At 34.7% G+C, this 16,815-nt stretch overlaps 1 protein-coding gene across 2 annotated transcripts; it reads left to right on the forward strand.

Moving 5' to 3' along the window:
- The first annotated feature begins 1,713 nt into the window (after positions 1-1,713).
- On the forward strand, positions 1,714-16,103 carry ralbp1 (ralA binding protein 1). Of its 2 annotated transcripts, XM_048165075.1 has the most exons (10): positions 1,714-1,810; positions 4,526-4,857; positions 7,098-7,532; positions 8,219-8,568; positions 9,934-10,095; positions 11,382-11,513; positions 13,827-13,937; positions 14,308-14,429; positions 14,616-14,736; positions 15,383-16,103. In XM_048165075.1, the coding sequence occupies exons 2-10, from the start codon at positions 4,611-4,613 to the stop codon at positions 15,695-15,697; spliced, it is 1,995 nt and encodes a 664-aa protein (XP_048021032.1). In that variant the 5' UTR covers positions 1,714-1,810; positions 4,526-4,610; the 3' UTR covers positions 15,698-16,103. The 2 variants fall into 2 exon arrangements, with proteins under 2 accessions (XP_048021032.1, XP_048021033.1); XM_048165076.1 differs by lacking the exons at positions 1,714-1,810; positions 4,526-4,857 and adding an exon at positions 6,655-6,783.
- Positions 16,104-16,815: the final 712 nt, after the last annotated feature.

Here is a 16,815-nt window from a genome sequence, read left to right on the forward strand (position 1 = left end):
CCTCTGTGCTTTATTTCTCTCAATATGGGGACAGGAGAGCTGTCAGTCAATACATGGGATAAAAAAGTAACTTGCGTTACCTATTTGAAAAAGTAACTTAGATATTTTGTTGTAAATTTAAAGGTAATGCATTACTTTACTAGTTACTTGGAAACAGTAGTCTGATTACGTAACTTGCATTACTTGTAATGCGTTACCCCCCATAGTAATACCAGTAAGCTGGTGGGGAAATGTTTTGGTCCCCATGAGGAAACAAGCTTATAAATCATAGAGAATGATCTTTTTTGAAAATCTAAAATAGCAGAAAGTTTTCTGTGATGGGTAGGGTTAGTTTAGGGGGACAGAATATATGGAATATCCACATAAAACATGAAAACCCAGCATGTGTGTGTGTGTGTGTGTGTGTGGTGTGTGTGTTTCTCTGTGTGTGTGTTTCTGTGGTTTTAGAACAGAAACCAATTTAAACAGCATTGGCAGTCTGCGGACGTAATGCTCTGGCTGTGGCATCAAATAAATCCAATGAAGAAAGAAACAAAAAGTTTTAAAATTGAAACAATAACGTTCATATATTTCCAGGTATTTGTTATAATACACACAGTCCTCGTCTCCCACCAGAGCTGTCATGTTTGGCCAAATGCAGTGAAGAAACACACAGATTCTCTGAAAGAGTTTTATTATCATGTGGTTTTATCAAGATGGAAGGAGGTTTAAAGGTCAAGTAAGATGATTTCAGGCAAAAAAACAATCAACAATTAAATACTTGAATCGAAAGTTAGTTCTATTTTTGGATTGCTTTTACTTGATTAATCATTTTATTTTTTCTATTTCTTTGATGTATATTTTTTGTATTTAAAGTGTGTTGTTTTCTCTGTTATGTTTTCTTGTAAAGCGCTTTGAGAAAGCAACTTTTAAAGGAACTATATAAAATAAAGGTATTATTATTATTAGTTAGCTAAAGAAAGTTATAGTTGCATAGACAACATTTTGCATTTTCATTTAGTTTATCTTGATGTACTAAAATAACTAAAACGGAAATAAATAAATACTAATTAAAAACTATATACAAAAACAGTAACTTACAATAATGACAAAAACACACAACAAAATAACTAAAATGGAAAATATAAAAAATAAAAACTAATTAAAAAAAATAATAATAAACTATTAGTGTCTCAGTTATATGAAATAAGTCTGGTACCTGTTTTCACTTACTGTAAGCACTGACTCATACAGCTGTATTTATCAGTTAAGCATGTTCTGCTGAAGTTTTATGATGGATGTCATAAAATATGTCCAAACTCTTATCTGGCATCTCAGATAATGATTCTCACACCCATAAACAAAATGATAATGCCTGAATCATGAATGTTATTTCATGGCAATCCCTTAAATGACCTAACAAGAGGAAGAACAACTAAGAAGGTCTGTTTTCTGTTACTAGGGAACGGTTTTTCCCCCATCATAAACATGAATGAACTCACCTAACATTCATTGAGCTGTAACGCTGCACTGCTGGTCTGTTGCTCAACAGCTTCATCTGCTGGCCTCATAGAAAACACTGAAAATAATGTATGGAAGAAAATGTAGAACAAAATCCTTACATCTTCTTTTTTTATTTTGTAATATAAATGAATATCCTGATAAATAATGTCTTCAAATGTATCTATATATCAGATTAAAACAAAAAAAATTTGAGAGAACTCAAACTAGAACTCCCATAATTCAAGAAGGCTTCAACTGCGCATGCGCGCGTGTCAGATGGGACGTAAACAAGCTACAGGAAGTGCAGCTGTTACATTGATCATAGCAGGTTTGTACACGGATTATTTTTCTCAATATATTTATGCTTATTCTCTAATATTTTATTAGTATTATTGCTTATTTTCTCTATTATGCAGTGTATTTGTCTTTTGATCATTTTAAATGTTGAATTTGTACATAAAATCCGGGGTTCGTTAGCAAACATGCTAAGCTATGAATCTCCCTTATGTACTATTGAATATTTAGTTATTATCATTGTTGTTATTATACGTTTTCTTGGTTGAAAAGCATATTTTAAGTGCGGTTCATTAATTGTTGTTAAGATGTCATATGGTCTGGCTTCTGTTCCATTCAACGAAACAGCTGCTGTCAGGAGAGGTTTATTCTGCTCTTCAGTGGAGAAAATCTTTAATTCATAATCTGTCGGAATGCCTTTAAATCACTATGGTTGTGTAAGTTAAATCCCTGTAGCCCTTTTGAATGTAATATGATTTCTTTCTTACGGTGCTTTTTGGATGTGGCAGGGGCAGGGCCCGCAGATAAAATAAATACACTCATATATATATATATATATATATATATATATATATATATATATATATATATGTGTGTGTGTATATAAATATGTATATGTATGTATGTATGTATGTATGTGTGTGTGTGTATATATATGGTCCCACTGTATATATATTAAGTGGTCTTAACTACTATGTACTTACATGTAAATTAATAATTTGATACAATGCACTTATTGTGTACATTCATGTTTTTACATTGTACTTATATTTGAAAAACACCTGCATGTAATTACATATGTAATTAATTTCTGTAATTACATTTATAATTACACTGTTGACCCATCCCTTACACCTTACCCCTACCCTTAAACCATACCACTTTCCCTAACCTTACCAGTATCCCACTTCAATAGCAGCAAAAGTGTTTTGCAATTCAATATGAACCCAATAAGTATATTGTACTTATTTTTTTATTTAAGTACATAGTAGTTAAGGCCACTTAATATAAAGTGGGACTATATATATATATATATATATATATATATATATATATATATATATATATATATATATATATATATATATATATATATATATATATACCAATCTAAAAGATTATTTATTGTAAAATATTGGTTATTTTGTATACTTATTGTATATGTATGATCATTTTACATTCACTTTTTAATTGTTTTTAATTATCTTAATATTTTTTCTCATTTGTCACACTACAGGATTGTTTAAATGAACAACAACAACAAAAACTTTCCCTTATGCAGATTTTATACAAAAAACATTTTGTCTGTTATTTGTCAACTAGTACCAACACATGAATATTAATGTATTTTATCATGATTTAGAGACTTTTGTAAGTGATCTGAACACTTTTAAAGTCGACATAAACTCAAAAGTGACCCTATTTACTTTCTGAATGCACGTTTCTGGTCTTATTGAGATTAATTCATAAATGCATGTTTTCCAAAAGAAAAAAAAACTTTTGTCTTTGTAATTTTTTCATATTGATATGTAATAACTTGCTCCGCTTCTGATATGACTGTACTTTTCAACTGGCAAAGCTCCCATTTTTTGTTTCAGTGAGATCTAAACTTGTAGATTATGTTTTCTTTATTAAATATGTCTCTCTGTGTTTGAGCTTATGTTTATATTTATGGGAAAATGGGCTGCTTTGGCTGTGGGCCTACAAAATATGGTTATACAGTTAATTATTTTACTTAAAGGGATAGTTCACCCAATAATGAAATTTCTATCATCATTTACTCACCCTCAAGTTGTTCCAAATCTGTATACATTTCTTTGTTCTGTTGAACACAAAGGAAGATATTTTGAAGAATGTTTTTAACCAGGCCACTTTGGGGCACCATTGACTTCCATAGTAGGAAAAAAACTACTATGGAAGTCAATGGTGCCCCATAACGGTTCAGTTTAACACATTCTTCAAAATATCTTCCTTTGTGTTCAACAGAACAAAGAAAATTATACAGATTTTGAACAATTTGAGGGTGAGTAAATGATGATAGAATTTTCATTTTTGGGTGAATTATCCCTTTAATCAAATAAGATAAGATGACTTTTCATGAACGATTCTAGCTCAAAGTGCTACTAGTTGGTACTATATTTTAGTGTTTGCAATATGAGACCGAGAGAGTTTATTTAAAGCCTTGTCTCATTTCTGTTTTTGTGCTGTTGTTGGGTCTTTAATAATAATAATTGTTCAATAATTCAATAAATGATCAAGCAGATTATTGATATTTTTTGATATAAAGAAGAAGGTTTTTTGTGGTTTGAAGTTTGCACTTTTTGACCCCTAAACCCCTTTTTATTTTAGTGACAGAATTCATAAATCATTTTATAGCAATAAAGCTGCAAAGAGCATTATGGCCGCTAGAGGGCAGTGGTATCTGTGTTAAAAACTTACCGGTATGCTAGCAGATTTGAACATTTAGTCACACATATAGTCACACAGTTTACAGAATGGGTTTTTAGAGATGTCCTGATCATGTATTTGAAGGTTATCTGTTCATCTGATGTAAGAAAACTGCTGTTTACAAAACAGACTGAAGGGTTCATGTGCTCAAAATGTGTTTCAACAAACAGAGTGTAGATTTTTTTGCGCAGTTCTTACATTTCAGATTCATCAGAAAGAGTGTCATTTGAAAATGCAATCTTGAAATTGTATTTAAAGTAAGAGAATCTGAAATAACTTGTCTGTTTTTCCCCTTTTTCAGGTGACATGGAGAGGTGATGCGTCACCAGAGCGAACAGCCAATCCCAGGGCATCGTGCTGCGAGGAGCCAATAGGGCAGCGCAGAGATGACGGAGTGCTTCCTGCCACCCAGTAGCAGCCCTGCGGAACAGAGGAGGGCGGAGCATCCTGGGGGCGTGGCTCGTACCCCGAGCTCCGAAGAGATCAGTCCCACTAAGTTCCCAGGTCTGTACCGTACAGGCGACCCTTCACCCCCTCACGACGGACACCACCATGAGCCGCCTGACGCGGTGTCTGATGACGAGAAGGAGCACAACAAGAAGAAGAACAAGTTTAAGAAGAAGGAGAAACGCAGTAAGATAAACATACACACACTGTATTTACACTCAACAATGACTTATACTGATGCCCACATCTAAATATAGACTTGAATGTTATTGCATAAAAGAAAGGGAATAGAGAAAGCACAGGCACATTTTTCATACAAAACATTTAACAAAAAGATCTTTATTTGGTTTGAATATTACAGCATTTGTGACCCTGGACCATAAAACCAGTCATAAGTCGCACGGTTATATATTTGTAGCAATAACCAACAATATACTGATGGGTCAAAATTATTGATTTTTCTTTTATGCCAAAAATCATTAGGATATTAAGTAAAGATCATGTTCCATGAAAATATTTTGTAAATATATCAAAAATTTATTTTTGTGAGCGGATATGCATTGCTAAGGACTTCATTTGGACAACTTCAAAGGCGATTTTCTCAATATTTTGATTTTTTTTTGCACCCTCAGTTTCTAGATTTTCAAATAGTTGTATCTCGGCCAAATATTGTCCTAACAAACCATACATCAATGGAAAGCTTATTTATTCAGCTTTCAGATAATGTATAAGTCTCAATTTAAAAAAATTGACCCTTATGACTGGCTTTGTGGTCCAGGGTCACATTTATTCTTGATTTATTCACTTGATTTTAATATTTTATTATTTAATGCAATCATATTCAGACATTTTAAGTGTCTGAATGCCTTTTAGAGCCTCTGTAGATCTTTGCTTTTAGATTGTGTCACAATCATTTCTTGTCTTTCATCTATGATTTTGAATTTTAGTAGCAAACATGCTGTTAGATACTTATGTTTTGTTTCCGTGAATCAGTTCAAACTGTCGTGTCAGTCAATCAAATCAGTATTATGATTGAGTTATTCATTTGCGTCATCACAATCACAAATGTTACTGTTAATTAGCACAAATTTTAATAATTAGCACACTCCTTTTTTTTTAAAACTATATGTGCATAAATATTAATATAAATGAAAATGCGGAAATATATTTCTTGCATGTGCTCATTTGTTCGTGGGAAAAATGCCTGGATAATTTTTAGCAATACATTTTTGGTTGAATTTATGTTTTTTTTTTTTTTTTAAATAATTAATATTTTTATTTAGCAGGGATGCATTAAATAGATCAAAAATTACAGAAAAGAGAATATTTAAATAAAGACTGTCTTTTTTATTTATCAAAGAGAAAATCCTGATTAAAAAAAGGAATTAAATCATCAATTAAATTATTAAGCAGCACAACTGTTTTCAACATTTAAAATAATAATCAGAAATGTTTCTTGAGCAGCAAATCAGCATATTAGAATGATTTCTGAAGGATCATGTGACACTGTAGACTGGAGTAATGATGCTGAAAATTCAGCTTTGATCACAGGAATAAATTACATTTTAAAATATATTCAAATAGAAAACACTTATTTAAAATTGTAATAATATTTCACAATATTACTGTTTTTTACTGTATTTTTAATTAAATAAATGTAGCCTTGGTGAGCAGACGAAACTTCTTTTAAAAACATAAAAAATCTTACCAACCCCTTTTGAATGGTATATAATCTAATCTATATAATATCATCAAAAGGCTTTTGTAGTTAAATAACCCAGCTGTAATTTGTAGTATGGACTTCTGCCCTCAATGTGCAAATGTTCCAGTTTCTGTGCAGCTTCAGAGCGAATTCTTTATTTTCACTCTGACTCTATATTTAGCCCCCCCTACAGCAACCTATTGCACACAAGCAGGAAGTGATGGAGCTTTAAGGACACACCCTGTAGGTGTGTTATAGTGGCTGAGGAGGGGCGTCACAAATACTGTCTGATGGGGTCAGAACTGTGTTAGTTAGCTGCCGAATACTGTTCTGCTCAGGGTGAAGTCGGTGTCAGGACAAGGAAATGGATCACTAAAAAAAGAACTGGCACAGGGGGATATTGCTAAATTGTAAGCTGACCTCCTTAGAGCAGTTTTGTGTGCCTTTCTCTCTGTCTTGTTTCGTTCAGTCTCACCTAACCTTGAGAGAGACAGATGGTGGGACAGTAAATTTTGCACAGCGGTTAATAGGACATATTCTGTTTAGCATCAGGTAGAAAGATGTGTCTTCTCTTCTCTTCTCTTCTCTTCTCTTCTCTTCTCTTCTCTTCTCTTCTCTTCTCTTCTCTTCTCTTCTCTTCTCTTCTCTTCTCTTCTCTTCTCTTCTCTTCTCTTCTCCTCATTTAGTCTCTTTATCTCTTCTTTTTTATCTCCTCTCCCCGTAGCCGAGGGATACGCTGCTTTCCAGGAGGACAGCTCTGCCGATGAGGCCGAGAGCCCGTCTAAGATGAAGCGCTCCAAGGGCATCCACGTCTTCAAGAAGCCCAGTTTCTCCAAGAAGAAAGAAAAGGATTTCAAAGTGAAGGAGAAGGGACCTAAAGAGGAGAAGGCCAAGGACAAGAAGTCCAAAGACCTCACGGCAGCGGACGTCGTGAAACAGTGGAAAGAGAAGAAAAAGAAGAAAAAGCCAAGCACCGAGCCTGAACCCGTCATCACGGAGACGACGACGACATTCCGGCCAATCTTCGGAGCGCCTTTAGCGGAAGCGGTGAGGAGAACGGCGCTGTATGATGGGATACAGCTCCCGGCAATCTTCAGAGAGTGTGTGGACTACATCGAGAGCTACGGCATGAAATGTGAAGGCATCTATCGTGTCTCTGGTATGACTCTGTTCTACTTCGTTTTAAAGTCGTGTTGAAATATATAACTGAGTATCATCGGCTTAACAGTGGAAACTAATTCCATGTTTTCTTATAAAATTACCAAGTGGCAACATATATATTGAAAACAACAGGGGGCCTAACACAGATCCTTGCAGGCACTCCTTAATTTACAGATGTTATCTTAGATTTTTCCCCGTTTAAATAGACAAAATGGTCACAGTCTGATAGGTACGATCTAAACCACCATAATGCATTAATATTTATTATTTATATAATATTTATAATAATATTTATTTATAAGATTTATTATTATATATACATTTATTTAAAGGAATATTCTGGGTTGTTTTCAACTTTAAGTCAATTATTACAGATGATAATTTTAACTTCTATCATCACTAGCTCAAAAGTGGGCTTGAATCTCTTTTTGGTCCACTTGTAATAATTAGTCCACTTTACATTTATGATGTTTAATGCAACACTAGACTGCTGAAACGAAGCGAATGTGATATAAGTCACATGCGAAGGTGCACCGGCACTGTTAGGAATATCTGAGCGGACAGTGAACACATGTGCCTCAGCAGCTTTTCTTTTGTCTGCTCTTTTCAAAGACATAAAAAGTCAAAATCAAATGTGCCTTGCTGCTTTTGACTGTTGTCTTCACTCTCGTGTTGTTTCTGTAGGTATGAAGTCTAAGGTTGACGAGCTAAAAGCAGCGTACGACCGCGAGGAGTGTCCATGTCTGGAGGAGTATGATCCACACACAGTGGCCAGCCTGTTGAAGCAGTACCTGCGAGAGCTGCCCGATAACCTGCTGGGTAAAGAACTGACCCCACGCTTCGAGGAGGCCTGCGGGCGGCCCAGCGAGGCAGAGAAGCTGCAGGAGTTTCAGAGGCTCCTGGGGGAGGTGCCCACGGGGAGCAGACTCCTCCTGGCCTGGCTCATCACTCACATGGACCATGTCATCGCCCGTGAAATCGACACCAAGATGAACATCCAGAACATCTCTATTGTACTTAATCCCACCGTACAGGTGAGTTTATAATCTACAGGTGATGTTCTGATCTTCAGTTTTAGATGTGATACAGATCATTCTATAGTTGTAGTGGCATGTTCATCTGATAATGTATCAAAAATTAAACTAGATATATTGTTCTTTCATTTCATACAAGGTGAAGCTAAATAATTGTAACTGATCACTTAGCATCGCACACCTGTAGGTCATGGATAGGTGCGTTGGAGAGAAGACCAATAAAGTCAAAATTCAGAAAAAACAAAAAGAATCCCGTATACTATCAACTTGCAAAACCTTAAAAAAAAAAAAAATTATAATTCGGTTGCCTGATGAAGATCATGCGATCGAAACGTTGCCAGTAAATTTGTTTTTTATGGTTTTGCAAAATAATTGTAATTAAATTGTAATTTTAATTGATGTTAATATTTTATTTTAATAAATTTGTGTGTATATATATATATATATATATATATATATATATATATATATATATATATATATATATATATATATATAATTTTTTTTTTTTTTTTTTTTTTTATGTTTATACAAATATATTAAAATTACATCACCTTGTATGAAATTGAAGAGATGAATATGTTTAGTTTCATTTTTATTTAGCATAAATAAAAGCATAATTTTGCATAATTTTGACCCGCGGAGGAAAGGTTTGTAACTCGGAAAGGTTAAGAGTTAAAATATATTTTACTAAATTATATATAATGTGTTAAATATCTACAAAATATTGCATATATGCCTATGGAAGAGCAGTTATCCTAATTAGATTTGATTGAGGTTTTAAATAATTTTTTTTTAGTTTTATGAATTTTCCAAAAATATGCAAGACTTATTATTATTATTATTATTATTATTATTATTATTATTTTTAAATATGATTTTAAACAACATTTCAAGTTTCTTATATTACTCAATAATCTTTCTTCTCAGAAGGGTAACATTTTGTAAATTTTCAAGACATATCCAGATGTGGCAAAAAGTGGATGTATGTACACTGCACAGTAAAGATTCTCTGATGGGAAGTTTAGTATAGTAAATTCATAATATACACTCACTCTTACAGTAGAGAGTTCTGGATGTGTTTCTGCTCTCAGACTGAAGGTTGTCCTACTTTAGAGTCTCACAGGACACATGCAGGATGGAGGTGCCCTCATACTGCTAATGAGGTCTTTGTTTGGGGTCAATTTATTTGAGAGACGACTGCAAATGATGTGGAGAAGAGGGGGGGGTGGAACGTTATTGGGCAATAACATCATAAATTCATATCCCATAAACAGTGGTTCTGTATTTTTTTAAGGTTCACCCTGACTGTGCCTATGCCTATATGACACAAAATCAATCTTTTGCTCCCTCTCTGGTTTCCAGATCAGTAACCGTGTGCTGTATGTGTTTTTCACACACGTCCGTGAGATGTTCGGTGATGTGGTTCTGAAGCCCGTCGTCCATCCACTGCGTTGGTCCAATATGGCCACCATGCCAACCCTACCTGAGACCCAGGAGAGCATTAAAGAGGAGATCCGCAGACAGGTGAGTCACAGGACTGAAACACACAGGATTTTGCTCTGTACAATGTATTTTCAAAATCTCTTCAAGCGTGTAAAACCTGTTAACGGGTCACAGTTCACCCCAAAAATTCGGAAGGAAATAATAAAAACATGGTGGTATTTGTTGTAGTGCTTTTTATTTTATGCATAAAGACATTTAGTACTTAAAGCAATGTACTTAATTTCATTAGATTATCTTCTGTCTGGAAGAGGAACCTGTATCATGGATGACGTTTTGTTTTATGCTTTACATAAAATGAATAGTTTTAATGTGTCAAAGGCAAATGTGTCCTTAGAACAAGGAAATGCATGTGATATTCAAAACAGGAGATGAATCCAAACTGTGTGAGTGTGGAGAGACTGGAAACAAAAACAGTTGGAACGGCGTAAACAGCTCTGATGTGTGACTCTATAGCTGCTGTCACATGACTTCAAAAAGGAATGTTATTGCTCAGAGGTTGCTCTTGCATATCTCTGAAAACTTAATGTTTTTTTTTAAGTTATGTTTGTTAGAGTTATCAACTTTGTCTCAGATGTTTTCACTGAAATTCTGTTGGAGAAATAAGCAATGACACAAACGAGTCGTTGGTTTTCATACAGTTAGAATTTAGAGCTTTAAAATGTGCATATCACCATATTGGATCATTTGGTTTTGTTAGAAAAATTTTTTATTAGTTCATATTGAGATCTCTAACTTTTGATTGAAACTTGATTACTAATGTGTTTTTCTCAGGAGGAAAGAGACACAGGAAACACAACATGAGAAATAAAACATCCCTATTTGCTCCAGGACAACTGAGATTTTAAAGAGATCTTATTTGTGACTTGTAGTGATGCACCTACATTTCAGAAACCAAAAGTATCCTGCCAAAACAGCAAATTTTATATAGTTTTAGAAGGCAGAAACTGTGATGTTTAACTGGCGCCTCTCCGATGGCATGTATCTGTTAGTGATGTCTTATTTAATGTCTGTTTTTATTACAGCCTCTGTTTAAATGTTTATATTTCAACTACAAATTGGAGTAGAAAGATAATTCTTATGTGCAATTTAAATGTTTGTATACAACTTAGTTTTTATTTTAGCATTAATTATTAAATACATTTGATTAATTGATTATTAAATAAACTATTTTTGGTTTTGGATTTCAGCTAAATGAATCCTTTAATTTCGGTTTCGGTGTTTCAGTAAAAAATGAATTTCAGTGCATCACTAGAGATTTTATGTTTGTTCTTACGGGTCTTCACATCTGTCCGCGTGTCTTTCTGCAGGAGTTCCTCTTGAACCGTCTGCACAGAGATCTACAGGCCGGTGTGAAGGATCTGTCCAAGGAGGAGAGACTCTGGGAGGTGCAGCGGATCGTCACCGCGCTGAAACGTAAACTCCGCGAGGCCAAGAGACAGGCAAGAGCTGTGGCACTCTGACTTTACTGTACATCAGAACACATAGAATCTCAGAATGAGTTTGACTGAGTAAGAGAAGCATCAAATACAACTGATGGGTGGGGGGTTTAACATAAAACTAGATTTGAATCACCTAGCAGAAAGAATATTGTTGATGTTTTAGATAAAACGAAAGTTAGAAAAGTTATGAACCCAAATACAGATAGCAAGAGCGAGATTGGGTAGAAATGAAGGAAATGTACAATATGGAAGAACTGACTTTTATTTTTAGATTTAAAAAGGATCTTTTTACAACTTATTGGGAGAAATGGATGGAGTACTGTAATGTAAACAATAATCAATGATTGTGTAAATGTAGACCTATACATAAACTCCTGGGCCAAGCCAAAATTGGCAAAATATTTAGTGGTCTTTTAATGGTTTTAAAGGGTTAGTTCACCTGAAAATGAAAATTGTGTCATTAATTACTCACCCTCATGTCGTTCTACATCCGTAAGACCTTCGTTCATCTTCAGATCACAAATTAAGATATTTTTGATAAAATCTGATGGCTCAGTGAGGACTCCATTGCCAGCAAGATAATTAACAATTTCAAATGCCCAGAAAGCTACTAAAAACATATTTAAAACACTTCATGTGACTAACATCAACCTTAATGTTATAAAGCAACGAGAATACTTTTTTGTGCACCAAAAAATACAAAATAAATAACAACTTTATTCAACAATATCTAGTGATGGGCGATTTCAAAACACTGCTTCATGAAGCTTTCGAAGCTTTACGAATATTTGTTTCGAATCAGTGGTTCAGAGCGTGTATCAAACTGCCAAAGTTACGTGAACTATTGAAATTTTGAAACACTCATGATGTAACGAAGCCTCGTTTACTGAAATCACATGACTTTGGCTCTCCGAACCACTGAGTGTTTTGAAATCGGCCATCACTAGATATTGTTGAATAAAATCGTTATTTTGTTTTTTTGGCACACAAAAAGTATTCTCATCGCTTCATAACATTAAAGTTGAACCACTGTATGAACTAAGGTCTTATGGGTGTAGAACGACATGAGGGTGAGTCATAAAAGACATCATTTTCATCTTTAAATATTTTAATCACAAATCACTGGTCAGGAATTTCATTCTGCAACATTCTCCTGTACTCCAAAGCATTGAATGGCTTTTCACAGTGAAGAAGCTCACCAACACCAGCAGTGGTAGAGATGTATTTATTATTATATGTCTTACCCGATTTTCAAAGGCACCGCTCTGGAGCATCACTTCATTCTGTCTTTGATGTTTTTCTGAGACAGCAATGGCTTTTTAATTAAGTAGTGCATTTGCTTAAATTCTGCTAATTTCCTGACCAAAAATTTCCAGTTAAGACAAATAAAACAATTTAAGCCATTTTGGGCTTGGCCCATTTTTGCCCAGGAGTGTACTTCAAAAACAAAATGTATACCCTATGTTCTGTTGTTTTTATTTATTTTATTTTTCCCCTATATTTCTTTAATATATTTTTGTAATAAAAATAATGTTAAAAAAAGAAAGAACGACAGAGATTGAGAGTAATGCACAATACTACACTACTATTCAAAAGTTTGGGGTCAGTAGGGTTGTTTTTTTTTTTTTTTTAGGAAATTAATACTTTTATTCAGCAAGGATGCATTAAATTGATCAAAAGTGACACTAAAATATTTATAATATTACAAAAGATTTCTATTTCAAATAAATGCTGTTCTTTTGAACTTTCTATTCATCAAAAACCTGTTTCCACACACACACACACACAAAAATGCAATCAAATTTTTATGTTTCCACAAAAATATTAAGCAGCACAACTGTTTTCAACATTGATAGTAGTTATAAATGTTTCTTGAGCAGAAAATCAGCATATTATAATTATTCCTAAGGGATCATGTGACACTGAAGACTGGATTAATGATGCTGAAAATTCAGCTTTGAATCACAGGAATAAATTACATTTTAAAATATATTCACATAGAAAACAGTTATTTTAATTTGTAATAATATATTTCATAATATTACTTTTTTCCTGTATTTTTGATCACATAAATTAAGTCTTGGTGAGCATAAAAAAATTTCAAAAACATAATTCTTACCGACCCAAACTTTGGCACAGTAGTGTATATAAATGAACAGATCACAATTCACAACAAACTTTATAGTAGTCCACTTCTCTAAGAAACTGGCCAGTAAAAACATTACATTTTAATTTATGCCACATTATTTATCATGCCACACTTCCAGAAACATCCTGATATGTCATTTCTTCTCTGTCCTCCTGAATCTGCAGGAGTGTGAGACTAAAATCGCACAGGAAATCGCCAGCCTGTCTAAAGAGGACGTATCAAAGGAGGAGATGTCTGAGAACGAGGAGGAAGTCATTAATCTTCTCCTGGCTCAGGTAAGTCCACCTGCTCAGACGCTAATGCCACTTTCACTGCGTTTTAGATGCTGGTTCGACACTCAGATGGCTCTGACAGATAAACAAATTAGCTGTTCAGTGATAAGCAAATGGTTGCATTGTACTTTGCGTATTATACAGCCATTTGTAACATATGAACCTACAATGAGTAACAGAAAATGTACAGATGACTGCGTGCAAGCAGCATGTGACAAAAGAGTCTTTTTTCTGTCATGCAGCATGTCCATATTCTACCCTACTGTTGTGCTGCGTACTCAAAAGCATGCACCAGCAAAGTGTAGGACATGAATTGGGATTCAGCTGAAGATTCTTTGTGATGTTTGATTTGTTTCTCTGCCGCCCCCTGCAGGAGAACGAGATCCTAACCGAGCAGGAGGAACTGATATCACTGGAGCAGGTGCTGCGGCGGCAAATCGCCACAGAGAAAGAAGAAATTGAACGACTGCGTGCGGAGATCGCAGATATACAAAGGTGAGAGTTCACTCACAGGGAAAATGATCAGATTTGTTGCTAACTATGATTATGCATGATTGTATTCATGTGATTTCTATAGGAAGCAACATTTTGTTTTTATAGTTATGGCTGCTGTACAGCAGATCTGGTCATCATTACTCTTTATCTTCCATTTTCTGCTTGAAATGACACACACACACACAGCCGTCAGCAGGGCCGCAGTGAAACAGAGGAGTATTCATCAGATAGCGAGAGCGAGAGTGAAGATGAAGAGGAACTGCAGATGATTCTAGAAGACCTGCAGAAACAGAACGAAGAACTAGAGGTGAGAAGATTCACATTTAATTGACCATTTGCTGAGCTCTGCCCTCTTTAGTTACTGTTGCTAACTTTAAGCTTTCCTTTAGAGTGGTGCAGGGATGATGTATTTTTGTAGGCCAACTCGTAAGTTAGCATGACCTTGGTTCCCTTGAAAAAAAAAACAATAGGATTCTTCCATTGGCTTTTGGATTATTGCAGAAAATAATGTCTTGTGTGTGAAAAGCTTGTAGTTAATGCACGTTTTGTTCATCATGATTATCACAAATGAACACAACATCTATGAATTTTGAATATTATATACCAGGGGTGGCGAAATCCGGTCCTGGAGAGCCTCAGTCCTGCAAAGTTTAGCTCCAACCCTGATTAAAATCTCACCTACCTATAGCTTTCTAGCAACCCTTCAGACATTGGTTAGCTTGTTCAGGTGTGTTTGATTAGGGTTGGAGCTGAACTCTGCAGGACTGTGGGTGAGTAAATTATGAGGAAATTTTAATTCTGAAGTGAACTAATCCTATAATTTACCAACAGAAACCTCCTTCAAGAGAAGTAAAAGCTTTAACAAAACAATAGGATTTGTATGGCTCCAGGGGCCTAAACTACCCATCAAATCTCATTATGAGAGCTGTTATGTTTTTGATTTTTCTCTCCAGAATAAAAACACTCATCTGAATCAGGCCATTCATGAGGAACAGGAGGCCATATTGGAACTGCGTGTTCAGCTCCGCCTCCTTCAGAGTCACAAGCTACAGCAGCAGGAGCTCACAGCCCCGCCTTCTGCCGAACAGGCCCCGCCCTGCCAGCCCAGCCCAGAGGAACGATCCAGAGGGGATGAGCCAATCAAACGTGCCGCAGCAGTCGCCATGGAATCCACTGCCTCTACGGTTGCCGCCTCAACCAATGGAAAGCCTGGAAAAGATGCTATGAAGCCATCGCCCAGCAAAGACAAGAGAGAGGCCAACCTGTAAACCATCTGACCCTCACTACATCCATTAAACACTTCACCTGTGCTTGTGTTTGCGTATCACATAACTGTGACATCTTGGGTCAAGGGTCAGCAAGGTGAAGTGAGATGTTCATTACACTGGGAGAAAACTGGACAGCAGCATTTCTGATTGGTCATTATCACAATGGAATGAGATTGGATTCTTTTGACACGTTTAAGTTTGTATGTGAAGTTGCAACAGCACAATCAGATCTTTGTGAGTGCTCGGATTTATCAGATCTGCCCTTTGACCCGTGCTTAAAAGGACAGGGTAATTCTCTTCAGTTTTTTCCCAAACAGTTAAGAGTATTAGGGGTTTTTGTTTAAAAATCCTATGTTTGCATACAAGTGAATATCATCTGTCCCGGTCACATTGCACCCCATGATCCATAGAAAAAAAGAATTAAATTATATTTTGCATGAAGAAAGTAAAGCATATATTTTAGGACTATTAAAATATATATATATATATATATATATATATATATATATATATATATATATATATATATATATATGCATTATAAAATTATTAGCATGACAATTAAGCACAATTTGTATAATTCTCATTACTGAAATGTGAAAAAATAATTGATGTATTATTTAAATTAGAAAGTATACATCAGAATTATTTGTCGTACTGCCTTTATGCAGATTTAAATTTAAAAATGATTCAACTATAGTAATATAGGGGCAAATTTTTCTTGATAGTTATGGAAATAATGCCGTAATGCAAAAAAAAAAAAAATCTTAATGGTCCCAAAACTAGTTTGTATGAAGCACCACACATGACATGCAAGAAAAAAATTAATTCCCTCGATTTACTATTTTGTTCCCTTGATTCACTAAATCTTTCACTAAATCACACGATTTAGTAACTCGAGAGAACAAATTTTACTTTTTTTTTTTTTTTCTTGCATGTTATGTGCGGGGCTCCATAAGTTTGCATTTTCTTCATGCAAAAATATTTTTCCGTTTAATTTTGGATTATGTAACCTCTGGACATCTTTTCTTATTATTCACCTAAGCATTTCAAGAAACTAAGCCATGAAATGTTAAGCATAATAGGATGTTATGATGCAGCAAATGTAATTGCAACCT

The sequence above is a fragment of the Megalobrama amblycephala genome, linkage group LG17, assembly GCF_018812025.1.
Source record: "Megalobrama amblycephala isolate DHTTF-2021 linkage group LG17, ASM1881202v1, whole genome shotgun sequence".
NCBI lineage: Eukaryota > Metazoa > Chordata > Actinopteri > Cypriniformes > Xenocyprididae > Megalobrama > Megalobrama amblycephala.